The sequence below is a fragment of the Cavia porcellus genome, unplaced genomic scaffold (genome assembly GCF_034190915.1).
Source record: "Cavia porcellus strain 051 isolate PalLab524CR breed Dunkin Hartley unplaced genomic scaffold, mCavPor4.1 scaffold_4, whole genome shotgun sequence".
Taxonomy (NCBI): Eukaryota; Metazoa; Chordata; class Mammalia; order Rodentia; family Caviidae; genus Cavia; species Cavia porcellus.
In genome coordinates this window covers 74,018,688-74,045,613 of record NW_026947487.1, presented here as the reverse complement: position 1 = coordinate 74,045,613, position 26,926 = coordinate 74,018,688, and the positions used below count along the sequence as shown (strand labels likewise).

Genomic DNA, 26,926 nt, shown 5'->3' with positions numbered 1-26,926 from the left:
TAAATACCCTGTAATACTGTCATTCTCTTGAATGGTTTTACATTGTTTTGATATATTTGATGCTACAGTATATGAAGTTATACTCAAAGATTTCAAGGAAAGAGACAATATGGTAACTACTTTTATGTCGGGATTATCTTGTGGTGAAACACTATCTTGCTTAAATGGTTATGTTTTGATCTGTGCTGTTTTGTTGTTATGCCCTCTTTTATCTCAATCTCCATTTTATTATTTACTTTTTTATTTTTATCCTTTAATTAAGGGAAAAATAAATAAAAATAGCAGGATATATTATAGAAACCCACTTTGATTTTCTATTAACTTGATTTGAAGTCCTATATAGCTCTCACCATTTTGTTTTAACTGATGTTCCTCTGTTCTGTTTTCCTTGATAGTACCAGGTTCGAAAGTTTAGGCAACAGCTGTGAAGATAGTAGGATTCATTATGACGCCCATTCTGGTTGACTATTATCTACTTTTGAAGACCTGTAATGTCTCCAATGTTTTGGTTTTGTTGGTTTCGTTCTTTACTGTTTTGTTCAATTTTATTATAACTGATGATATAGGCAACTCTATTAGAGATAGCAGGAAGCATTATGGTAACCATTGTTGATCACCTTGTATTATGTTTTTACATTATCTATTATGTCCACCCTTTTGATTTGACCGACTCTGTTCTGTTATGTCACATTTGGTAGTCTCTTCCAAAAAAGTAATAAGAACTATGGTAGTAATAAAACCCAAAATGTATAATAGTCATTGTATAAAAGAGAGGAAAAGAAAGTGCTCTAAATGATATAACTGCATGTATATTTAAGTGTATAAGATAGACAATGATATATCTGAGTTTTGTTGGATCATTGAACAGTGTAAGGAGCCGAGCGACAACCCATTGCTGCCTCCCTGCCTCTCTCTCTTATGGGCACTGCATCTGCCTACATTAACCATAATCCTCTCCTGCTTACGTCACATACCCGGATGTGATGGCGACCCTGTTGTATTCATCCCTTAGCTTCTTCCTATCCCACCTCCCGCCCTTGGCCTATAAAAGATGTGATCACTTCCTGAATAAATGGAGGCTTGATCGGATTATCTCGACTTGCTTTCATCTCTCTCTGTCTCCCCTATGTCTTTTGTTTAATCCCTGTTCCCCCTCCAGGAATTTCCCACGGATTGATCTGCAGGCCAGATCAGAACAGAACTGTTTGCAGTCTCACTGTTTGAATGTCCACTTTATATGCTTTAATTTTGTAACTGAACAAATATTTCTAAGATGACAATATGTAATCCATTAACTAGTGATTTCCTGTTTATTTTTTTTCTGAAATTCTGTATAACTTGTACCCTTTTTCTGTTTTTTTTCTTTTTCTCCTTAAATAAAATTTAAAAAATGGTTCTCCACACATTAAAAAAAAATGAAACACTACACCAAATTATTTGAAACAGAAATTGAACAAATTCATTATGTTAGGCTTCTATATAGTGTCACATGATGGTATAAATATACAACGTTAAAGTATAAAATATGAATCAAATATAAGATCTGCTTTTTTCCTACTAGATTTCATAAAATACAACTATATGAATATATATTCAGTATAGTATAAAAGTTACAAAAACATTATGAATAATTCACAAAATTCACTACTGATGAATAGTATTTTCCACATTTTTTATATTATGGTACTATAGTTGGATTGTGTCTTATAATAGCCATGTGTTGGAATCTTAACCCTAAGTAAGCATCATTGAGAGGTGGAGTCTAATGGGAGATATTAGGTTTAGGCATTCTTAGGGTTTGTGTCTAGATGCCCCCCAAAAGTTTCATGTGGTCATAGGTTGCTATTTTTCAGAAGCGGCTGAATCTAGAGTGTGGAGCTGATTCATGGAGCAGTGTTAGGACTGAGGGTGCTAGGATAAAGGGTGGGTGATTACTAACCCAGTCCACTGATTGGTTTGGCACCACCCTATCCTTGTGTCCCTAGGAAGATAAAATGCAGAAAGGTGTTAAGGCCCCCTTGTTGTTCTGTTACCTTCTCCCTGCCAAGAACGTTTTTGCTCCTCTGTGATGTCCCTCTGCCACGCCTCCCTGCCTTGGAGCCAGCTGATTATGTACTGAAACCTCTGCATACTGTGAGCCAAATAAACCTTTTCCTCTTTGAGTGTCAGGTATTTTGTCTCAGCAATGAGAAAAAAGTAACTATGACTGGCATGGATTAATAGCAGTGTAAAAGGGCTTGAGGGACTTTAGTCATACTTTTCGGCTCTTCTGACACATGAGAAATAGCACTGCCTCTCTTGGAAAGACACAGATTTGAAGGCAGAGGTGCCAGGCTTTAATCTGCTGAAGAGTCTTCCTTGCTCTCTCTGTCTCACCACATGCTTGAACAAAGGAAAGGGCCCTTGTTGACACAGTGAGAATTTGCCCACTTTCCAGGGGAACCCAGTGGGTCTGGTAGTCAGTATTAGACTTCCAGCTTCCAAATTTCAAGACATTAACCTCCTTATGTCTACGCCGGCCAAGTCATCGTGTTTTGTTACTGTAGCTCTAGCTGACCAAGACACACTGAAAATGGCTCGATGTGTCACAGTTCATAGAAAAGCAATTCCTCTTGCAGGACTGTGTATTTCCTTGGGTGTAGGGATATATTTATCCCACAACAAATAATTTCACTTGGCAGACTATAATTTAATCTAGCAGCCCCAAATCAACGGTTCTTAACTAAAGAGCACTGACATGTTTGCAGGGCACTGCTGGCATCTAGAGGAGCACACCAGGGGTGCTGAGAAACATCCAACAGGCACAGTTCAGCCATCTGTCACAAGAAATTGTGCTCTTAAAATAGAGAAATAACTTAAAAAGCTGCATTTCAAATCTCTTCTGGCCTGATGCCAGAATATTTTATAACTGAAGTTAATATTTTATAATTGAAGTTATCAAGGTGAGGCTAAATAATTATTAAAAATTATTTAAAAATTTATTAAAAAATAAGACTTTAACTGTTGAGTATAAAGTATTTCTTGGCATAACTGCATCTAAATTTGTTCTCCTACAAATGTCTAAAAAAATTTCTTATAGTAATAGCACTGGCCAAAAAATGAGAAACTCCTAAGTTAGAATTATACTCAGTTTTTTTTTTTAAATCATGAGTAGATTTTTACTTGTTAAAATTTTAGTTTCATTGGTTCATACTTGCAGTACGTGATGGCTACATTCCTCAAGAAAAATTTATACATGGACATAACACATCATTCCCTTTCCCCTCCTCTCTTTCCATTTCTTAGTCCCTTTCTCTTTTGCAAAAGGTATCCTTATTTCTTACTAGCTAACTTTCACTTTGCTCTTCATTTCTATTTTGGGTTTCTCCCATATGGGAAACCATGTATTATTTAAGTTCTGGAGTCTTATTTAGTCCACTTACACTACAGTCTCAAGATGCATCCATTTTCCTACAAATGACTGAAATATTTCCTTCTTTATGGCAGTGTAGTACTTCATCTGTTGATGGACATTTAGGCTGCTTACAAGATGTAGCTATTACAAATTGTGCAGATATAAATATTGCTAAGATATCTTAAATTATCACAGACTATAAATATGTATTACACTAAATAACAGTTAAATGAGCTTTTAAAGTTACTTAAAAAGTTCATTTTAGATAAAGTACCAATAATAATAAACTTTAACCACTATCATGATATAAGAGATCACAAATATTTGCCATGATCAGAAGTAATCAGGACCTACATCTCTCATGAATCCAAGTGGTTTGCATGCTTTGATGTGATTGTCAACCCTCGAGCATACTCCAAATCTAGTTGTAATGGTATCTTCTTATTTTCAACTGTTTTCTCTCTCTTAATTTCTTTTATAACTTACACCCTTTCCTTGGTGACAATCTTCTTTAACCAACAAAACAAATTGTATTTCCAAAAGTGAACATTTTTCCCTTTGTTAAAACAGTCAAATTAATTACCCAAACAACACAAGGTAAAAATGAAAACATTATCCTATTGATTACCTGAGAGAATTAGATCAATCTGAAATTTAAATTTCAAGTTTAAAGAAAAGGGGGGAAAAGAAGCCTCACTTTAGTATGTCTGCCAGTATAAGACTTTTCTTTTAAAGGGGAAAGGACATTGAATTAAAACTTTAAGTTTAGCTACAAAGCATTTGCTCTGGAAGTAATAATTTTCTCTCACTGCACGTAACAAATGAAGGTCTGATTTCTTATATACATTATGTTTTAAATGTGATCATAACTACCATTGAGGGAGAAAATTAATACTTCTTTCTAAATTAAATATCCAAAATATGTGCTCTCTGGCAAAGTAAATTAGTAGATGCTCTGCGATATTAAAAACTAATGATTTGATCTGAAAATGATGTCATTATTTAATAGGTATCAATATTTGATATTCTCAAAAACACAAAGACATATTTATACAACATACAGACAAAGCTTTCTTCATAATATGTATCTATCTAGAGGGCTATAGGAAACATAAAATATTGTATTATGTAACACAAAATGTGAGTTATAAATGTATATTTATAAAAGATTATTTTGAACAAAGTAAGACATGTCTTTCTTGTCTTTAATACTATTTCTATTTAAGTTTCAGTGTACAGTCATAATAATATGCTTATAGGAGAAATAATCAGCATGGAATCATACAATCATTTACATAAACATTCAATACAATTGTCAGCCATCAGTAACACATGCTCTAAGCTTGTCTATTTTACTGGCATCTTGAGTTCTCAAAACTTGGTGGTCTATAAAGTCTCTTTCATTATTTAATTATGTCTAACAATCATATAACCTATCATTCATAAAGTCAAACATGAAATAATTATAAAGAATATTTTTCACTAGGATTTCATTCTCGATGACTCAGATTTTATTGTGTAGTATTTACTTAACTGGTAAGAATTCTTGACAGATTTTAAGAATTCATTCTTCTTAATTTTTACATGACAGTATTATGATTTGAGTGCACATGTTATTGTAAACTACATACATTGCCATAAAAACACAGAAAATAGTGTTAACTGTGCTTCCTCTTACCTCTCCAAAGTGTTTTCACATTATGAAGATACACTTTCTTTTAAGATAGCATATAAAATAACCATATCCTAAGAATATAAACAATATACATTCTATATTTTATAAAATTTTTACACTATTTGGGAATTACACAACTATTAACAAAAAGCTGTGTTTTGATATGTTTATGAAAATAAAAAGAAAAAATCATTTTGTTTCCAAGATTATCAAATACTTTGCTTTATAGTATATGATTCTGTCTCTAGGCATAGCAGTATGTAGTTAATTCATGCATTTTCTTCCATACAGTGTAGCCTTACCTGTAGAATTTTTGATAATGAAATGTTTAACTTTGGTTCAGTGATTTGTTTGTAGATTTATATAAATGTTTACATATAGTAAAGCATTCTCTTTCCTCTTCAGATTACAGGTAACAGTTTTTCCTTACTGAAGGATTATAAATTTGTTAATCATCTTCAATGTTTAACAGCATTTATAATAATATTATAATAACAACATTTATAATAATTAATAGTATTAGGACTGCATATATTGATGTGCATTACCAGATAAGTGTTTGTAGGAAAAAAAAAAATCTTCAAAGATTTACATTCTGTGGGTCAAATACTGTCACTTACCAGCTCTTCCTGAAGGTGGGAAATGAGTTCGTCCCTCTCTTTCAGTTGTAGCTTGAGCACAGAACATTCATCTTTCATTATATCCTATAAAAACATCAAAGAGATGGTAGAATGGACTTAACCCTTTCACTTTGCTCTTGATAACACAGTCAGCTCCACAACACTGGGAGGTGGTTGCGTCTGATTAGTGAAACTCGTATTTCCTCAACAGTACATTTTTCATAACATATTCTAGGTTCCAAAAATACAAGCTAATGTACTGAAAATTTTATGATAAATTCAAGATTCGTATATCTGCATAAATATGTATCAATATATGTAGTCTTTTTAAAAAACATTTTGGTATTCATTTGTCCATTTTGCTGCCTAAAAAAGCAATAAGCAAACAATCCTTGATTCTTCCTTTCATTTTTGTGCTTCATCAATGGATAGAAACTATGTTTCAGAAGAAATACTTTGTCTAATCTTTATTTGCTGTGATACTATCATTAAATATTAATTCTCAAATCAGTGAGGACCTTGTACCGTTTGACCCCATAGCTAGGAATCTGAGAGCATTTACTCTTGCTCAGTCATGGCCTTTATGTCCACGGTACCTCTGCTCTATGGTCTCTACTACTTTATCCTGGACACTTTCGGACTCAGCTACCTAACCCAGAAGTTTCTGTCATCACAGTTCTTAAATGCACATAGTTACTGACTGACAGTCAGCATTTTCCACAGACATGTGGACTCAACATTTAGCTCACATTTTCTTCCTTCACCTTATGACTTTACTTCTCATTTCCCCATCACCTGGTATCTAAAATAATACCCAGGAAGTCTCCAATACTAATCACACGGAACGACATCTGATGATTCCAAACTCTTAAATCCTCTACATCCTTTATATTTCTTGGACTTGATCCTCTCTATTCCCCAGTAATTTCCTTCAGTAACTGAATGTTTCTTATCCAAATTTCTGCAACAATTTCTAAATTGATTTATTCTGTTTATATCCTTATCACTGTATCTCCCAGAGAGATTTTTCTAAGTGGAAATAAAATCTGATCCTTCCTGTTTTAACAGGCAATCACTTTCTGTTCAGGACCAAAAAAGTCAGTAGTCTTTAGCACAGTGAACTGTATGTGCTATTGCACTTTTTAGAAGGTGCATTTTTATGTCTCCGTGCTTTATGCACATCTCTGTGTTTTACTGTGTTCCCCTTTTCATGTCCCTCTACCCTTTTTACAGTACCATGTGCTCTTAAGATGCACCTCAAGAATGGCCCCTTATCCAGCTGGAAGGTTTCCTTAATGGCCGAGTTGTAGTCCTTTAGGGAAGGAGATACTTCATAGCATCTAAACCATACATTACCTCATACAAAACTTACTGGATGGTTTGCTTGTACCCCAATGACAATAGAGTGACATCCCCCTCCCAATTCATAGATTGCTTTTTAATTATCATACAATTACAATCAGACACAGTAACTGACAAACATAAAGATGCTCAATTTGTGTTTCCTTTCCATAAAACTGTCAAATCAAAATAGAAATATTAAGATAATACCTATATTCTCTTCAACTGATAATTAAAGGAAAGCATCTAAGGTATCTGAGAAAACAATACTTGTTCAGTCTCATTCTCATGGTGTCAACAATTTCTACTTTACATTGAGCAATCCACAATAAACAGCTCTAATTTATTGTCATTGCCCTGGATGATTACCAACTTACTGGAAAATGCTAAATATCTGTGTGTTCTTTATTTAATAGTTCTATTTCTTCTCTAAACTATGACTTTCATGGGAAAAGTCAACATTTATTATGTTTAAAGCTTATGCTTATAGATTCTAGGTATTATTCTTAATGCCAAAAAGTTTAACTTGTTCCATGAAAGAAAGAAATATTAGTTAATTTAGGAGGTTAGTAAGAAAATAAACATTCTTCTCTGACTCCGGGAGATCTAGGCTAAAATCACAGATCCCACAAGTGACTGGCCATGTGGCCCTACCCAGACATATCCAGGAGGCTGATGGTGGACATCAGACTGGAAACTACATGACAACACAACTACTGTATTTTTTTATATTCCAAGACTTTTTACTATTTCACTTAAGAAAAGTTAATTCCCTTCATGAAACAAAAAGTTGTCATTGTTTGGTTTTCCATGAATTCTTACTGAACTGATGTTAAGGATTCAAAAAGCCAAGAGCCAAGAGTGCCTATGAGGTGAATCTCAGGCTGAAGGCCAGTGCAGTCAGCTTAAAGAAGAGCAAGCCTGCAGCCTCCACTACCCTAATACAGCCCTTGCACTGGGCCACCCTAGACCTCTCACTTCAGCTGCAGAGCAAGGCAGATCCTGAAGGAAAACACAGCAGGAAGCAGCCAGCTCTGGGCTGCCAGTCCTTCATGGCCGCGCATCTGAGCGTCAGAGCTTATCCACCACAATCACACTTCTTTAACTGATTATCAACAGCAGCATTTTGATGAGTTAAATAACATTTGGTTGGCTACTAATTATTTAACAGTGGAAGATATGCCAATGTTGTGGTTTCTGGGAACTTTAAAGTAACTTAGTTTCTTAAAACTATGCCCACTGAAAATGTTTTCAGATTTTATTCATGGAGAAATTTTTCAGGAAGTTCACAATCTCACAGCTTCACATTAGGTGGGTCCTCATGTAGCATTTGCATTTATTCATAGCACCACACATACTAAATAACATTTGCGATCAGAAGACAATTTATTAAAACCTCTACAAATGACTTGGGAAATCCAATTAGTTATATACCAGCACTTTACTTTCACTGTTATATATACATGTACCAACATTTAAATTAGGATCTAACATAGAAGATGCAAGTCTTTCAACAACACTCTCAGATAAAAGTCAATAGCAATAGTTCCCTGATATTCTCATTGTATCTGTAAAACTTTGTAATACTGTTAGCAAGATGGTTTTATAGACTTTGAAATCACACAGATGTTTCAGACCGAAGGCATTTTAATATTCTTTAGTTTCAAAGTAAACTTACTGTATTAGACTACAGGCTAGAATAACCAATTTAATTTGAAATTTTTAAAATGTTTGATTAAAAAACTATATAAATTAATAATGGTGATATTTGGTTTTTCGTTCAATTCTAATTAATTTCAAGGACTAAAATTCAATTCTATTATTCCTCTTCCAATAATTAGGTACAAATATGGAAGCCAGCATGGTAGACTAAAGAAGATATATCTCTACTGAAAGGTGGTGTTAACAATACTCTCTTTGAGTTTTGGTGTCTTAGTCACTTGCAAGTCAAACAGAAGATGATGAAAGTAATTCTGTCCCTTTCAGGGTTCAGCAACAAAGCTGTTATAGCTCTGTGATGCTGTCTTGGAATGGATCCTCTCAGGCATTGCTTTGCAGGAAGAACCCACCAGACATGCAAAGAATCACACAGTGCTTTCATCGATGGCTCCCAGTAAGTACTAACCAGTGAGGAGGAGCCATCTCAGATATCCAAAAGGGGAGAATCTTCTCCAATGTGGCTACCATCCTAGCCAGCATCTCAGTTTTCCTAAGAAACCCAAGCCACAATTTCTTGGCTTTTCATTTGAAAAATGAAAATGAAGTTAAGAATTTTCAAATTCTCAACTAAAAATAAATTTTAGTTTTGAACCACTAAGTTATGGATTTGGGGGTGGGCTACTAGCACTTGAAATCATGACCTCATGCTTGCCAGGCAGGTGCTGCACCACTGAGTTATATTCTCTTCCTAAATTTTGAAATTATTTGTTATAGACATCATCAGAATGTAACAGTAAACTCCATCTTATTATAATTGAATTTAATTTAAATGGTGACATATTTGGATAAAAATGTAAACTGTCAATTTTTAAAACATGATCTAATTTTTAAATTTGTGACTTAAGCATATATATTTAGAATGTTTGTGAAACAGTGCTTCTCAAGCATATAAGGAAAATATATTTTAGTATTATGTAAATTGCCAAAAAATCTGAAATATATAATGATTTAGTTTTATATTCGTATTTTAGAAATTTGGAAAGTAAAAGCTAGATACACAGAAACATGGGTAATTTGTTTGAAATTCAGTTTTCTGATGCTATTTTTCATGTACTTTACAATATACTTTTGTGTATCATTAAAATTATCTGTTCTAAACTACAGTGAAAACTGAAATCAACTATCAAAAACAAGTGACATGGAATTTGTCAATTACTTTGAAAATTAATGCTGAAATTTGAAATTTAAATAAAATCAAATAATTTGAATTTTTACATACCTCCTTAATAATTGCTAAGGTAAATTTATGGAACTATCTTTTGACTACTGCTCAGAAAATCATGTCAAATTTGGTATTAGTTTATCAGGATTCTATTATAGGCTTCTGGTATTCTCCCTGGAGGGATTTACATTATAAATTACAAGATGTTTCCTCATTCTTGTAAAATAAAGGCAAAAGATTTAAAATATAGAAAATACTACAAAGGCAGAATTTTATGAACCATTAAGAGAGAAGCAAGGAAAGAAGCTAACAAGAAAGGACACCAGAGCAGAATTCATTATAAAAAAAATTGACAACAACTGATAATATATTTAGTAGCTCTCTCTAAATAATCAACTTCATTTCAATTCTTCTGTTGACTTAGTTTTAAGTTTCCATGTTGTCTGTAATACCTGAGTGGAAACTGAAATAAAAGTAGCAAAGGCAAATAATCATTTACGCTTTTCAGATGCTGTGAACTAGGTCAATAAAAATACTGTTTCAGTGTTTCATTATAGTACCTTTTCCATAATTCATGTCAGCATTAATAACTGCTGCATGGTGTTAAAAAAATTCTTCATCTATAAACATTCAATTGGAAAGGTTATAGAACTGTCTTTACATGCTCATTGAAAAGAACATTCCATTGATTTATTCTATTTTCTGTTCCTTGAATATTGTTTTCACAGAACTGTGACAGTAATAAGGTCTAATATTTTCTGATATCTTTCAAAATTATACTACAGATTGAGCAGCCTAATCTGAAAATCTGAAGTGCTGCATAATCCAAAAATTTGTGAAGCCAGGAGTGGAAAATCCCTGCCTGACCTCACATAAACAGTACACTTGAAACTTAGGTGCAATAAAAACCGTAGAAAAGTACTATCAGACCATGGGTAGAAGTTTCATGAAATGCAAATGTCATGTTTTGACCAGGATCCCACACACAAGAGATCTTTTCATTTATATGCAAATGTTCCAAAATCTGAAAGCATTTAAAAATTAAACACACTGCTTGTTCCAAGCATTTCAATAAGAGAAACTCAACCTGCTCTACACAATATTCCCTAGCAATAAAATTTGCTTCTTGCTCAAGGAATTATTTTCTTTTTAAGTAACAAATATAGTACCAAATAATACTGTATTTTTGTATTTTAAGTCTCTTTTATGATTAAAACAAATAAATGATCCTTAAATATTGCATTTATTCTGACATTCATAAAAGATGTTTGTGAAGCTAATGTAAGCTTAAATATATATAATAAAATGCCATATCTTAGTTTAGTTTTGAAATTGCTAGTTTATTTTTCAAGGCAAGGTCATGAATTAACAGATGTTCAAAACAAGTCTCTTAGAAAAACATTTTTATCATACAAATTGAATCAGGAGACGTAACATGGCCCTTTGACACAGTAATGTTATCTACTGGATTTTCAAGTAATTAAAGAAGGGAGTTGGAATCCTAGCATAATCATTTCATCTTTAAATGGTACTCTTAAGAAACCTTAAGAATTCACATTAATCTCTATTTTTGAAAAGACAGTATAACATCCTATGTTTGTATTTGTAATTTACAAAACATTTGACACTCAGAATCTCCTTTTAGCTGTAAGAATCTTTCTCGACTGGCTATTTAACAGAATGGCAGTTTCTTGGACTAAAAATGCTTTTAGGTACGAACATGAAGGAAAACAATTGCAGCAAAGACTAAATAAAGAACCAAGAACCTGAAATTGTTCTCATCAACAAAATTTCTTTTAGCCCTATATTTTGGATGAATAATTAAAACCATTTAGGCTACACTGAAAATTTTGCTTAAGTGTAAAACTAATCACGTAAGATGGCAGGTTTATTGGTTCCAAGTTGGCAGTGTCCTCTTTGGCACACATTTTACATAAATAAGAAGCAAAAAGTTGTATACATCTTTTCAAATAATAAGGTCCATTTTACTCAATGTTTTCTAATTATAAGAAAGTAAATAGAGAATTTTAAACTAACTCATGATTTTTATATAAAAATATACTGTTGTGCTCATTACATCCAATACTTTCATGAAAACTGAAATTTAAAAGTAAACCTTGATGTTCAGTTTTTCAAAGTTATCTTAAAATAGTAATATTTTGCCAGTGCATAGAAGAGAAATAATCTTCTAAGAATCAGACAAGTTACTAGGTATAACTAATTATTTTTCTGATGTCCTAAACTTGTGAGTTTCATCAAAATTGTTTTGGAATTGTCCACAGATATAAATGTCTTTATAAATTCATCAATGATTAGTTTCTCAACAAATAAAGTTAATATGTGATAAATATTTAATTTACACAATCCCACTGGAATCACTTGATTGGAATTCTTGGGGATGAAATGTCCTTAAATGTCTTGGGATTCTAATACCTGCAGTTTTTTGAGTTGTTTTTGGTCTTTTGCTTTCTGAGAAGATGAGATTGTCATTAAATGAGATAACTGTTTATATGTTCATTTCCACAATGGATAGCATTCAAGAAAAAAGTAAAATAAATAAAAATGAGATTGTTAAAAAGACCCTGTAGACAGTTCCTTTCTGTCATGTAGCATGCTCATTTTCTTTTCCTGTTTTTAGGAATAAGAAAAATCCTATCCCTCTGCATTTTGAATGTAGTAATTTTTGGACATCTCATAGTCTTTCTCTCTGGGAAAGAAAAAGGTAATAAAAAAATCAAATATATACCTATTCCCCCCATAGCAACTGCTTTGTTTTCTACATTTTAAATGCTAGGCTGACCTAGTTTTCAGGCCTTCAAATGGAAGCCAACTGGTTTCCATTTTGTAGCCACAGCCCACCTCCACATTCAAAACAGTTTTTTTCAGATGCTCAACAGCATCAGCTTCCCCTTCGTGCCACAGGCCAAGTGCAGGCAACTAGGGATAGTTCCTATATCTAGAGACTGTAAGTTATCCAAATTAGACAACTCTCAGGTTACCTGGGAAACGTGCTTCCCATGATGCTGCTGCTTCCCACACCTTTTGCAGACTGCTGCTCTTTCAAAAGGGCAAACTTTTGCATGGCCCTGAAGGGTAGCCTTTGTTCTTTTGGAGCCTTAAGAATTAAACGCTTCTGTCTTTCATCTGTGAATGTCATGTGTCAGTGTGTTGTATCCCACCATCAAAGAAACTTTAAATCTCTCAGAACACTGTGCAAGCAGGAGCTTGGCTGCAGGTAATGGGTACCCCTGTGCCATCCTTCTGGAATAAGGGAGTGGATTATGGACAGACCATCATGTGGCTCCTGGACATTTATTCTACCTTCAGACCTAGGGAAAGACAATGTGATTAACACTGGGCTCAGCTTGGGAATATACAGCACACATATTCTTGTTTTAGAGTGTTAAAAGGGAGTATCATGACCTCCTGCTTTTATCTGATAATAAAGGGTAGTAAACCCAGAGGGAAGAGATGTCTCCAACACCGGTAGGTCCTAAAATACAGGCAGATCCATTTTATGGGGTGCTGCATTGTGACAGTAATGAAGAATACAGAAAGAAGCTATGGTTTGCAAATGTTTCCAGGATTGTGGCATAATTACAGAATTTTGAAGATGCAAAAAAAAAAAAAAAAAAAGCACAGGGCTCGATATTGCAGAATACAAGAATTACAGATAATATCTCTCAATTTGAGTAGCAGTTTCAGGCAATCTGGGAGGTCAATAAACTAAAGTGCATAAAGGAAATGAATATTAGCTGAAACTATACATTGTAATTACAAAACATAAATGAGTATTATAGAGTAAGCAAAGAAGTAAAGGTGGTACTCTTTTTTTAGAGGCACTAATATATAGCAACAGCAAACACAGTAGTATCTTTGAATACTCATTATTTATATCATTATAAAGCAGGAGACATTCAAGATGGTATATAAATGAATTTGGTATAGGTTGCTTTTTTCAACAGATGAAGCAGATATACTTTGAACAACTGCTTATGCAATGAATTTCTGCACATATTGCTCATTTGTGATTTTCAACACAAAACACTACGGGGGAGCGTAAGGGTTCTCTAAATGTAAAAGCACTGAGAATTCTTACATGATAAACGAATGGTAAACTGTTCTTAAATTATCACCAAAAACAAAATAAAACCTACATGTCTAGCACATGTTTTACATGTTGCCTCTGACCTTCACAATCTGGGCAGAAAATACATTTAAATTTATGCCATGCCACAGTTGAGCTACATGACTAAAACAATCCATTACCACTATCTTAGAACTTATTAAGTCTATAATAAGAACAATACCTTGCATTCAATATCAGTGAATAACACCCACAACATTTCTATCACTGAATATATAAGGAAGACATCCTCTATTGCATTGTGGTGGGCAGAATGTTTAAAATGCCCCAGATCCTGGCCCATTTTATATTATGCTACAGTTACAGATGATTCTAAAATAGGAAGACTATCTAAGTGAGCCTTATCTAGTCCAATGAGCCTTGAAAAGTAACAGCTTCTCTATCTGAAGCCTGAAAAAACTTGCCTCACTGTTGTTAAACTGAACGAGTCAAGCAAGGGGGAAGAAGGAATGATATCAAGAAATGACAGACAGTGGCCTCCCATCGATGGTCAAGGATGACAGAAGGACTTCAGTCTACAACCCCAAAGAAGTGAATTCTTCAATAACAGGAAAGTGCCTAGAAGACATCCTAGGGACCACATTATGACACCAGCCAGTCAACACTCAATCTCAGGCGTATGTGGCTCTCATAGAAACACTTACTTTTTTTTAAGTCATCAAATTTAGGTAATTTGCCATACAGCACTAGAAAACAAACACACATATGCCCTGGTAGAAGAGTTTGAAAAAGCATCTTGAGGCAAAAATACTTAACTAGCGTCTCAAAGAGTTCAGAAGGAATTAGCATGAGATAGAGCAGTAGTGGTGAATATATGGTATGTGTTTATTCTATTTTTTCCTTTAAGACAAAAGATGTTAATGTGTGAGTTGTTTTTCCTAAACTAAACTCTCAGGATTCAGGCTGATATGTGGTGCTGGCACTTTGCAACATGTAAGTGGCTTTTGGGTTGCATTTTGGGCACCTAGTCTCTCAAAGTTTCACTTTCCTTGAGCTAAGCCATGTACAAAACTCGAGGCAAGAATTTGGGCATAAATTGTGTTTAATATAACAGCATAGCCAGGTATGTACTGAAAAGGACAGGCAAAAGGAATCAAACTGAAATTGGTCAACATGGCTGAGCAGAGGAATCACATCTGAGAGACTCAAAGGAAATCCACCAAACAGGCAACTGGAAGAAGGGGAGAGGACATACACTCTGATACATAAAAATCAATTGGAGAAACAGAACTTACAAATCAAACAAAACATATGCATAGCAGTTAAGAGGGAACGAAGTCCAGCAGGACTGGCCTCCGGTACCTCCACCCTCTTCCGTCATGGGAGCAGCCATTCTGAGAACTCCCTGAATAGCTGGTAGGATCCAAGCCTCCAGCAGAGTCTTACTTCCTGGGACAGGTTTGGATATTATGGCCTCTGTTTCATCAGTCCCTCTACAAACAGTGGAGGCTATAGCTAAGCAACATTTTCACAGACACACACCAGGGATGAATTATGATGATGGAGAGCGTCCCTACCTCCCTCCCTAATCTCAGATTCTGAGAATACAGACAAGTGATCACTGCCCTTGTAGGAAGCCCCCAGACATAACTGAGCAATGAACAGATGCCTATAGCTTATTTCAGGCCAACCAGGACATTGATCCAGCACAGAGAACTAATACTCAGTGCCCCAGCTTCATGTGAGTCTATGTCCCATTTCTATCCTAAATCTTCTCAGGACATCTAGTGCCAGATATGGTACACCCATGTGACCATTCTCCTGGTATACTTTGCACCAAGGACACTGCCTCAATTCTGGGTGCACTTATGTCTCTGACTTGCATTCTGCCAGAGCCCCTGCCACAGTCCATGTCTGGTGCAGTAAGCCAGTCCTCTGCCTGGTTAGCAGCCAGGGTTAAGGGCCTGTCTGTTTTGCCTAGTACACTACACATCCACGAAACAGCACCCAGTTCATGAGCCCTTGCTGGGCCTGCTGGAATCTCTCCAAGTTAGTCTTGGGCAAACCTAGAATTCCTCTGGGCCTCTTCCAGAGGTGACAGGAGCCTGCCTGATATCTGGAGCTGGCCCCACAGACCCAAAAATATACATCAGGCAATCAGCCTTCGTCTCAAACCATGATAGGAGCCTCAAAAGTGAAGGCCCTATGTGTTCATTGATCCTGAACCCCAGCTTGAGCAGATGCCACAAAAGTGGGATTACAGAGAGAGAGGACCCATGAACTGAACTATAAAAATGCAACCTATCAAGAGGAGCAAAGAGGAATGTGACTAGTACTGGAAGAAAACACTTCTGGAAATACACAGGGATTTTTCTTCTTCTTTTCCATCCATTTAACCCCTTTGGGTTTTGTGTATTTATTCATTTATTTTTTTCTTTTGTTCTATTGGTGTATTTTATATATTTTTTTTTACTATTTTTTCTTATGGTGGAGATTGGAGTCCTACCATCCATCATCTTGTTCCCTATTTAAATAATTACTTTAAATAATTAATTTGTTTCATCTGTTTGAATAGGCCTCCTCTTATTCCCCTTTTCTCCCTTGTTTCTCACTTTCTGTCTTTCAAATTGTTCTATTAGTATTTTCTTTTTCTCATTTTCCCTAGACATAGTGATCACTTGCTTATTCTCTCAGAATCTGAGATGAAGGGTCCATAATATCCCAAATCTATCCTGAGAGGTTCTACTCTGCTGTAATCCAAAATCACCCAATGCAATGGGAGAAGTAATAAAAAATCACCAACTAAAAACAAAAGCCCAGGTCCTGATGTATCAACTGACAAACTCTACAAGAACTTTAAAGAAGGTGTAGTGTCACTCCTCATCAAACACTTTAGTAAAATCATGAGGGAAGCTATACTCCCAATTATTCTGGAAGCAAGCATTACCCTGATACCAAGCCCAGAGAAAGAACTAACCAAATAGAGAACTGCAAATCAATCATTTTAAGGAAGATACATGAAAAAAATGCTCAATAAGATATTGGCAAACAGAATGTGGCAAATAATCATAAAATATCATACACCATGACCAAGTATGATACAGTGGTATAGTGATATGATTTACAACATATGTAACATCAACAAATGTAATACATCACATTAACAGAAACATGTACAAAAACCCTACATAGCCCCCTGACCCTGCTGGCTGCAAACAGCCCTTCCAAGTTATCCCTTCCTTCTCCCCTTGGTGTGGTCCCTTGCTTTGCACAACTGCCCCTTTCAGTACCAGCCAGCCTCAATGAAAGACTAATGAGTCTGTGAGTTGTCATGACAACAGCTCCATCTGAACCTGGCTGATTTCTTTAAGAACTGGGAGTGGAGCTTACAGACCACCTCACTGGATCTAGCCAGTGGCACAATTGGGGCTGGGCTAGACCCTGGCCCCTCCCTCGAAATTCCTTTCAGTCCTTATTGTGTGAATTTGGGTTTTTTTTTCTTTCTTTCTTTATAATGTTAGCTAGAGGTTTATCAATTTTGTTTATTCTCTCAAAAAAACAGCTTTTTGATTTATTAATTCTTTATATTTTATTTTAGTTTCAATTGCATTGATTTCTGCTCTAAACTTTACAATTTCCTCTCTTCTACAAGCTTTGGATTTAACTAAATGAAGAAGAGTAGCCACTGTCCCTTTGTTTATTTTGTGTGGCTAGTACAACATACTTGATGCTGGATATCATACAGAAGAAAGAGAAATTAGCTTAATTCAAAAACCTTAAAAGCATGGAGCTCACATCTGCTCTGTTTTGATAAATCCTCACAGTGAATGGCATCACAATGGTGTGACCAAATGTGGAAAGGAAAGGAGAGGCAAGAGGCCAGAGGAGGAGGCAGGAGATTGGGTGGGCAAGGGGCAGGCAGTGTGCCCTTCTGAAATCCAACCCGCATTTAGCAGACCTGATCCATTCCTGAAATGCAGCATTAACCCATTCAGCAGGGTGAAGCTGCCATAACCCAGTAACCATCCCTGAGGTCACGAAAAAAAAAGAGCCACCTCTTAGAACAGCCACATCAGGGATAAGCTTCAAATGCATGAATGGGGTGGTGGGCAATGCATAGTCACACCATAGAAATGTACAACAGAACTGAGATGATGATGATGTGAGCATGTTTTACAAAGCAAATTTTGAGTAGATTTAAAGACCAGTGACTATGATTCCAAAGTTAAAAACACAGGGAAAAGAGGAATGAAGGAGGGAGTTAATAAAAGATGAAGCATATTACAAGTTATTAAAGTAGGCAGAAAGTGCTAAGAAGAGAAGAACATGCAGTAATATTTTAGTAATGATAAGGAAATGATAAAGGAGCCTCATTCCTACAAACTTTTGTAATCCTGAAGTCCTAAACCCAAGAGCCTCAGAATCTTACTTTATTTGCAAATAGGATCACAGAAGTAACTGAAGATAGAGTGTATAATTTTTATAATAAAAATACTACAGGAGAATAGATCCTTTTATAATAATCAATGGACTTATGAAAATGGAAATTTTTGACAGAAAACCACGCACACAGGGTGAGCATTGAAGGAAGATGACAAGAAGACAGAAGTTATGCCCTCACAAATAAAGGGATTCACAAATTCTAGAAATGCAGCCTGGATTGTATCTTTCTCTAACACCATCAAAGGAGGTGTGTCCTAATATCACCTTGGTTTTAGAGTTACAGTCTCCTGAAAAACGAGACAAATATTTAGACTATTTAATTCATTAAACTTATAGTACTTTGTCACGGAAGTCATGGGAAACTGATATCACACATACTCATAATCATCAATGGCTATACCATCGTATGGGCTGTATATAAGTAACTTGGTTGAAACACGATCTTTGAGCAATAAACAGGCAAAGAGAAAGAAGTAAAGAACGTGGAAAAGTACAAAAACCATGACCATTTTATATTGCAATCTTTTAGCTTCAAAGCTCTTCAAGTGTTTTTTTTTTCCTTATTTCTAATCTGGGATAATATTAGAAATGCTTGGGGACTTCTCACATAAGAGTAGATATAATTTTTTTAATTTCTTTCTATTATAGATTACCTTATCTCTATCTATAAAGTCACTGCATGAATGACTGTCTACCTAAGTCTGTCTGCTGTAGTATTTTTACCTTTCCATAACACTCACCAGTAATTCAAAGGAACTACAGAAATTACTGCTACAGATGCTGGTGTGTGCAGGCAGTAGGGCAGCCACCACAGAGTTGGGAATCATCACATATTAACAATACGATGTTGGGCCAAATGCCTAGACAAGCAAATCTCATTAAGATCGCCTTCACCTCTAGCTGGTAAGGGCTGAAGCTCATGGAGATATGCAGTTATTGAAATTCTGTTTCGTATACACTCAGGTGGTGGTAACACAACTATCACCTTCAGACAGAGGATGGCAATGGATAAATTGTCTTTCTCTTAAAAGAAATAAGACTTTTTCCAATAAAGTCTGTTGAGTTGTAGACTAGGTCTTTCTGTGGGGAATGCTATTGGTATTTTCCAAATAGATTTAAAAACCTAAATTATTATTACCTTCAGTTAAAAAGAAAAGAAATTTTACTATCCCGTGGGCACTAAAAACTCAGGAACAGGAGTGGGTTCAGCATCTCATTTTTAAGAAAATGTACAATATTCAAAGTATTATTGTATATCTCAGGAGAGTAAAGAAAATAAATAGCAATTTAGATAAATATATATATATATATATGTAACATACAGTTTTAAACAGCATCAAAGTAAGATTACTTAGAAAGTAGAATATTGTAAAGATATATGGCATCTACTTATACCAATAATTGTCAAGTTATTTAACCTGAACACAGGAATTGTGAGTCATTGTCTTGATATTTTGAATTTCTCACAAGATTTGCACTTTAATGGCATTATATTATCTTAAAAGTACCACAGCTTTCTCTTTAACTATGAATTTAAATACAGTTCTTGTTATAATTTTGCCACTTTAATGTGTCTAGTAGAGCCACATCTAACATCATATAAAAAAGTTAGTCAAGGGGCTGGGGATTTAGCTCAGCGGCATAAGCACCTGCCTTGCAAGCAGGCGGTCATGAGTTCGATCCCTGGTACCGATAAAAATGAAAAAGACAAAAAAAAAAAGTTAGTCAAGTCATAGGGTAATAGCACAATTAAAAATGTAATAAAAGAACATTATATGTTTAACAAAGCCAACTCTTAATATGTACATAACAAAGTAGATATAGTTTTCAAAAGATGGTGGTGGATTATTTAATATCTGCCATTGACATAGGCGCCTAAGGTTACAAATTCCTATGTTTGTTTTTGTTTCCTCTGCTGGTTTACTGCAAGAACTCCTCAATAAACAGTCTCTATCTTATAGCTTTTAAAAGTTGTTATTATAATGAAGTCCCCTTTATGTGGTACATGAATTTGTAGTTAGGGATTATTTTACAATATTATTATTATTAAATCTTTGTCCTCTTGCTGGGGTTATATCACTGAGTCATGTGTCCTTCATTATTCTTTTTTAGTACCATGCTGACAGATGAAATTAACCATCCCACTTATTGTTACATACTTTCAGTGAGACAGGGTGGTTACAGAGGACTGGAATTGGATAAGCTCCTTTTTTCCTAGGGGAAATAAAGACTTTTTCCAATAAAGTTTGTTCCATTATAGAATAGGCCTTAATAAGGGGAATATCCTGGGCATTTTTCAGGTGGTCTTGTTTCCCTTTCCTGTCAAAGAGGGAGGTTTTTTTTTTGTTGTTGTTTTGTTTTTTTTGTTTTTGTTTTGTTTTGTTTTGTTTTGTTTGTTGTTAGTTCTTTCCCCTTAAGAAAGTGCTGAATTTCCTAGAGGCAAAGGTCATGAAAATATTGAGGCTTTACTACAAATGAGGCTTCCATTAGTGTCCAATTTTCAAGTTAGTCGATACTGAGCCCAGACCATCTCATCAAAATTATCATTTAAATGTCCTTACAAGTTAATGGCTTATGTTCAGTATAAATAAGTATTTGTCATTTTCTATGTTCACTTTTCCAGATGTGGAGATGGCAGTTTTGTTTGAGCCTCCTTTCTCTGGTGGTCTGTATTGGTCAGCTTTTTTTGCTGGGGGAAAAAAATATACTCTCCTGATATCTACAACTAAGAGGCGGAAAAATTATTTTGGCTCCTGGTTTCAAGGCTTCAGTCCACAGTTTGATGGATACAAGGGGGAAGGGTGCGGCAAAGGCAAGGTGCCCAGTTCATTGGACAGGCAAGCAGAAAGCAGGGAAAGAGCTAGAAAACAAGCAGCCACATCATGCCCTTAAGAGGCACCCAACACATCCAAAAGTGTGCTTGACTAATAAGCTGCTACACATCTCTCAGGCTTATCAACCTGTGTAACCAAGATTAACCATCATAGGACCTGAGAAAAAGGGCAGATTTTCATTTTTTACAGCTTTGTATTAATAGTCATAATGGAACTTTAATACAGTTATTTGTATTTACTTCTTACTACTCCTGCTAACCATAACCTCTTCAAGGATGCATTTTTTGTTTATATATTGCAAATCATTTAGTCCAGGAGCCCTCAGGGTGAGACATTTACTACCTTACTATCCTTTCTTTTACAGAAAAATCAGGTTGAAATTCCAAGTTAAAATTGATTTTAATTTCCTTAGATTACCACAGATATGCCTTAAAGAAAGATATTTTGCTCACAAATATATTTAGTCAATGATGTCAGTAGCTACTCCTGGTGGTATTCTAACTAACAATTAAATGAGTACAGCTAGGACATGTATAATCAAGACCATAATTTTTTTTCTTTTTAATACTGGACAATTTGTCTCTGAATACCCAAGAGAGATAAAGACACAGATGAGAGAGACAGATATAGAGACAGAGCTAAAATTGAATATATAGCTAGCTATAGCTACAGATATAAATGAGATAAATATAAATATAGATACAGATGATATAGATAAGATAAAATTGTGAAATTATTTTTCTACATTTCACAGCACTAAAATAATTTTCTGAAAGAGTTTATAATAAAATTGTCCCTTATTTTGTTTTTGCTGCCATATCTAGCATTTAATACTACTTTGGCTTTTGACATTCTTTTTTTTTTTTTTTTTTTTTTTTTAAAACTGGGGATTGAATTCAAGACTTGCCAAGCAGGCACTTACACGGCTGAGCTAAACACCCGGCCCTGACATTCTTTTCAATATGATTTTATTTATTCTAAGAAACATTACAATCATTATTCCATTAGGAGACTGAAAAAGAAAACATAAATACAAAAGACAAGTGACATGCTCCAGCCAAATATAAATGTTATCAAAAGAGATTAAAGGTTGTCAAAGTTTCAATAGCAAAAACATGATTTTGAGGTTAGATATAACAACTACAGAAAAGTGAGTAAACTGCAGAAAATTTTATTGACCTTACTATCTAATATAAAACAAAAAGTATACAAAGCACCTCATTGTTTTAGCCTTACATGAAAAAAATTAACACAATTTTATTGATAATATTTTGTCAGGAAAAATATCAAATTTAACTTCTAACCATATAAAAGATGTCACAATCAGTTACATAGGCTTTATGTTCATCACTGAATAAATGTGACTTTATAGAAATGTTATGGATAAGTTTATATTACAGCATTAATGCTTGACAGGAAAGTATTTCAGAAAGCCTAAGTAATCGATATTCCATAGTCAAACTTACATCAAAAAAGAGGATTACATATCACATTTGGTGAGTAAAACAGCACAATGCTTGAGTATAAAAAAAAAAGTGAAAATAAGTTACAAGGAATAAACTTTTTATTCAAGACTCAGGGGTTTGTGATCTCTTGACATCACACTAAAGAGACATTTATACATAAGCGAATATAGATTACCTTCAGAACTGTATTAATACATTTAAAAAGGAGTATTCCGTGAGCTTTCCTGACTACTTGCCTTGCTTGAAGGGCCTCCATAGTTCATCAGTGTATTAGGAGGACAATTTGATGTCCACTACATATAAATACACTCTATCTTTTGTCTGCCATGGTTCCTATCAGATTTAAGTATTTCTTCCAGTGTCACAATCCTCAACTTTTGAATGAGCATTGGAAAAGTGTGTGGGTGTCCTTAACCCATGGTCTTTATTTGACCAGGTAATGATTTCAGAATGTCTGAGGGCTTTTGCTTATTAACATAATAAAAATAAATGACTGCTCGAGTTGCTGCCAACTCACCCTCTTACATTACACACACACACACACACACACACACACACACACACACACACACACATTCTTCCTTGCACATCGAAGGATTCCCTGTTGGTTCTCAGATTTGACACTTGATGGTCTTAAGAAGGCAGAAACAGACCTGAAAAGCACATCTTCAGTCAAATGTATTTATTAGTGAGAAGAATTGTATTTATTCAATGTAAATTATTTCCTCTAATCCATTGTTCAGGATGGATAATCGTCCAAGATTTACTTTCCAAGGAATATCAGGTATTTTTCCACTAGGGGCTCAATGTCAAGAAAGAGAGTGGTATGAGCTTGCAATCCTATCACTTCATTACTTTAACTTTCTTCCATTCAGCAATACATTTACGAGTAAGAGGATATTCAATGCCAGCCACTGAAGCAAGGGCTTAGGTTGAGCAGCAAAAAAAGGAGGGTAAAATGATGCTTACATCTCTAACTTGAGAGACAGTTTCAACTATTCAGAGTGTTACGGTATGCAAGAGAATTATTAAGTTCTAGGGAAATCTGACCAACTCTTTTTTGATAAAATAATATTTAAATTGAGATGTTTAGCCAAAGTAATCATATTGAGAAGAAGGAATATAGAAGGTTCAAAGAAAAAAGATATTCAGTACAGAGGAAATAAATGCAAAAAGAGAAGATGTCACTGGAAAATATAATAAAATAGGTCACGTGATTCTCTCTTGTTTGATGTTACCTTAGGACACAGGGAATGAAAGAAACAGTAAAGAACACTCCACAGGACCATCACATAGCATTTATTTGCATTTTGAAGGCAAATGGATGATGGACAGTAAGGACATTAGTCAAGTTTGCAGGAGAAGATGTACGAAACCAACCAAAAGGCCGTTATAATGTTCAAGGAAAGAATTATATGCTTAGCAAGATTAAAGAAACTAAATTACACATCTTATCCCAATACCTTAGTAAAATAGTTATCCTCTGAAATTATTTTTGCTAAGCTATTAATATAAATGATTTTGAAATACAGAGGACGAAAAGTGTTAGTTATCTTTCTTTTATTATAACAACTACCTAAAATAATCAGCCTACAAATAAAAGGCTCATGGTTTCCAATGTTTCGGTACATGGTAGACTGGTCTTGTTGATTTTAAGTGTGTGGCACAGTAGTCTATCATACTGCTCGTATCATGTCCAGAAAGTGAAAGACAAGGAGAGAGAAAGGTCAGGGTACAACATTTCCTTCATGGAGTTGACTCAAATTGTCTAAGACCCTTACTAGTTCATTTTTGACCATTTTCCAACAAGATCATGACTCAGCACCAGATCTTAACACATGGACCTTTGGGGACATTCCGTATTCAATTGACACCAGAAAATAAAAGGACAAAGAACTTTGAACAAAATTAACTAACTGAACAACATAGTAAAGTGAAGGCCAGGATCTAAGTAAGCTAAAATACAAAGGCCAAAAAACAAGTCCCTAAGTAAACTAGAAGAAGCCTTGGAGGGACTGGAATGTGAACAGACAGCTTGCTTTTCTGGACACCAGTGGCGTCACAACAACAAGCAGCACCACAGAATCTTTCACTTAACAGGTCCCAAAGACTTGTACATAAGTCTTTAGACCTGGTCACTTCCTTGGCATCCCCTTTGCCTGCCTCACTTAGTGAGGGCTTTCGTCTTTGCTCTTTCTAATAAACAGGAGTCCAGTCTTCCCCACTGCTTACCACTTTGTCACCCCAATATTCACAGCTTGAGAACAAGGACCCAGATGATCAGGTAGCTGTTGATACAACTACAGCTGCATATTAACTCAATACAGTTTAACAGAGAACTTTAAAATGGTAAGCAAGAACTATAGCCCTCATTTCTCAGGGATTGGCAATCTTTGAAGAATGTCAAGATCTCTGTGGTTTAAGCACACTATCGCCAATGTCTAAGTCACCTTCTTGTTGCGGAGGCAATCACTGACCCTCACAATCTGCAGGAGAAGTTTATTTTGGCTCATTGTATGCAAAGGTTACAGTCAACAGTTAGCTTGTTCCAAGGCAGGGAACAGAGGACAAATAGTCCGTGGCATGGCAATGAAAAGCAGGGAGTATCAAGGGAGGAGGGAAGGAAGATACACTCTTCCAAGCCAAGTTCCCAGTGACCAGCCAGTCTTCACCACCCAAAATAACATTTAGTTATTATCTCATCACTGGACTAATCTAGTGATAAAGATTACATTTCCAAGATTTAATCACTTGCCTACAGCGCTACCTATGAATTCATGAGATTTTGGTGCAGCATCTAGATATAAACCATAACATTTTCCTTTGGACCCCAAAACACTCTTGGGCATCCCTTTAAGCAAAATATATATTTTCCTCTCAAAATATATATATATATACATTCCATCCATCTCTAAGTCAAAGTCCTAACTGCTTTAGCATTGCTATAAATTCAAATCCAAAGTCTCCTCTTCGATTTAAAGCCAATCCTTAGGTATTAACTCCTATAAAAATTAAGTCAAACACTGTTATAAAGATTCCATTTCAAAAGGGAGAAGTAGAGAAACAGAAAGGGTTGAGACCAAAGCAAGATCTAAATCCACAAGGACAAAAATTAAATCCCATTAGTGTCATGTCCAGTACCTGGGACAATCTGTGGCAATATTTGAACCCCAAAGGGCTTGAGCAGCCCTCTTCCCTGTTTCGCCAGTGGGAGCTGTGGTCCTCATAGCCACTCTCATGGGCCAGCTGTCGTCACTGCTTGCAGTTGTCCTCAGGTGTTTCACATATTTTGGTTTCTCTATTTTTCTGGGGTCTTTACTGTACTTTCGACTTTACACTCATAGTTTCCCATAGTGTCTTTTTAAGAACACACTGCCTGGCCTTCCAGTGCTTCTTATAATATGTTAGTGGAAGCCTTCCTAGTCCAACAACTGATTCCGTAACTCTCTCATTCTGTAAAACAAATAGTGCATGAACACCTCCAGATCTGCCACCACCTGCCATCACCAGCAGGCAAGCCTTTTTACATCTCTCTGGTGGTTGCAGAAATCTCTGGGTGTCTGGAAGCTGATCATATGAACTGAATCCTGGGGAGTCAATTTCCCTTCCCTAAGATGTTACCATTTTGGACATGGTACACTGGAGCTCTCTTAAAGCAAATTTTTTTCAGTTTTGCAATTTTGAGCCTGCAGAGATTAAGGCCTTGGTGCTTTCTCACATTCCTTCAAGGCATTTTTGCTACTGTACTATACCAAAGTACTCGGCTTTTTCTTAATGCTAGTCTTTTTGGCAACCATGTTTTTTTCTGCTTCATCTTTGTGGGTTGCAAATTTACTGGAATTTACTTTCTTGCCATACTCAAACCTTTAAAATCATCCAGCTATGACTTTTGCTCTTAATTCTCAACATTGAGTTGTATAAACGTCCTTCAAACATACTCATGTCTCAATCTCAACAATAGGTTGCTTTGAGATTTCCTCCTTCAAATTAATTAGCCCCACGCTTTTAATGGCAGTCTCCCTCAAAGTCTCAGGACACGAGCAAAGTGTAGACAAATTTGCTGTTAAAGCGTAACCTCCACATGCACTTAATTTGCTTCACTGCAGAAAATCATTCCCTCCAAAAACACAGAAGAACATAGGAAAAATATGTTTTGTTTTAGGAAATGACAAGATTTTGTTTTTA

The 26,926-nt window shown here is 35.3% G+C and overlaps 1 protein-coding gene across 3 annotated transcripts in view; it reads right to left on the bottom strand.

Moving 5' to 3' along the window:
• Ccser1 (coiled-coil serine rich protein 1) overlaps positions 1–26,926 on the bottom strand; it is a 1,226,082-nt gene that overhangs the window by 639,857 nt on the left and 559,299 nt on the right. For all 3 annotated transcript variants that reach the window (XM_063247277.1, XM_063247276.1, XM_063247278.1), the window contains exon 8: positions 5,690–5,773. In XM_063247277.1, the coding sequence (XP_063103347.1) occupies positions 5,690–5,773 (84 nt within the window). The remainder of the gene's footprint in view (positions 1–5,689; positions 5,774–26,926) is intronic.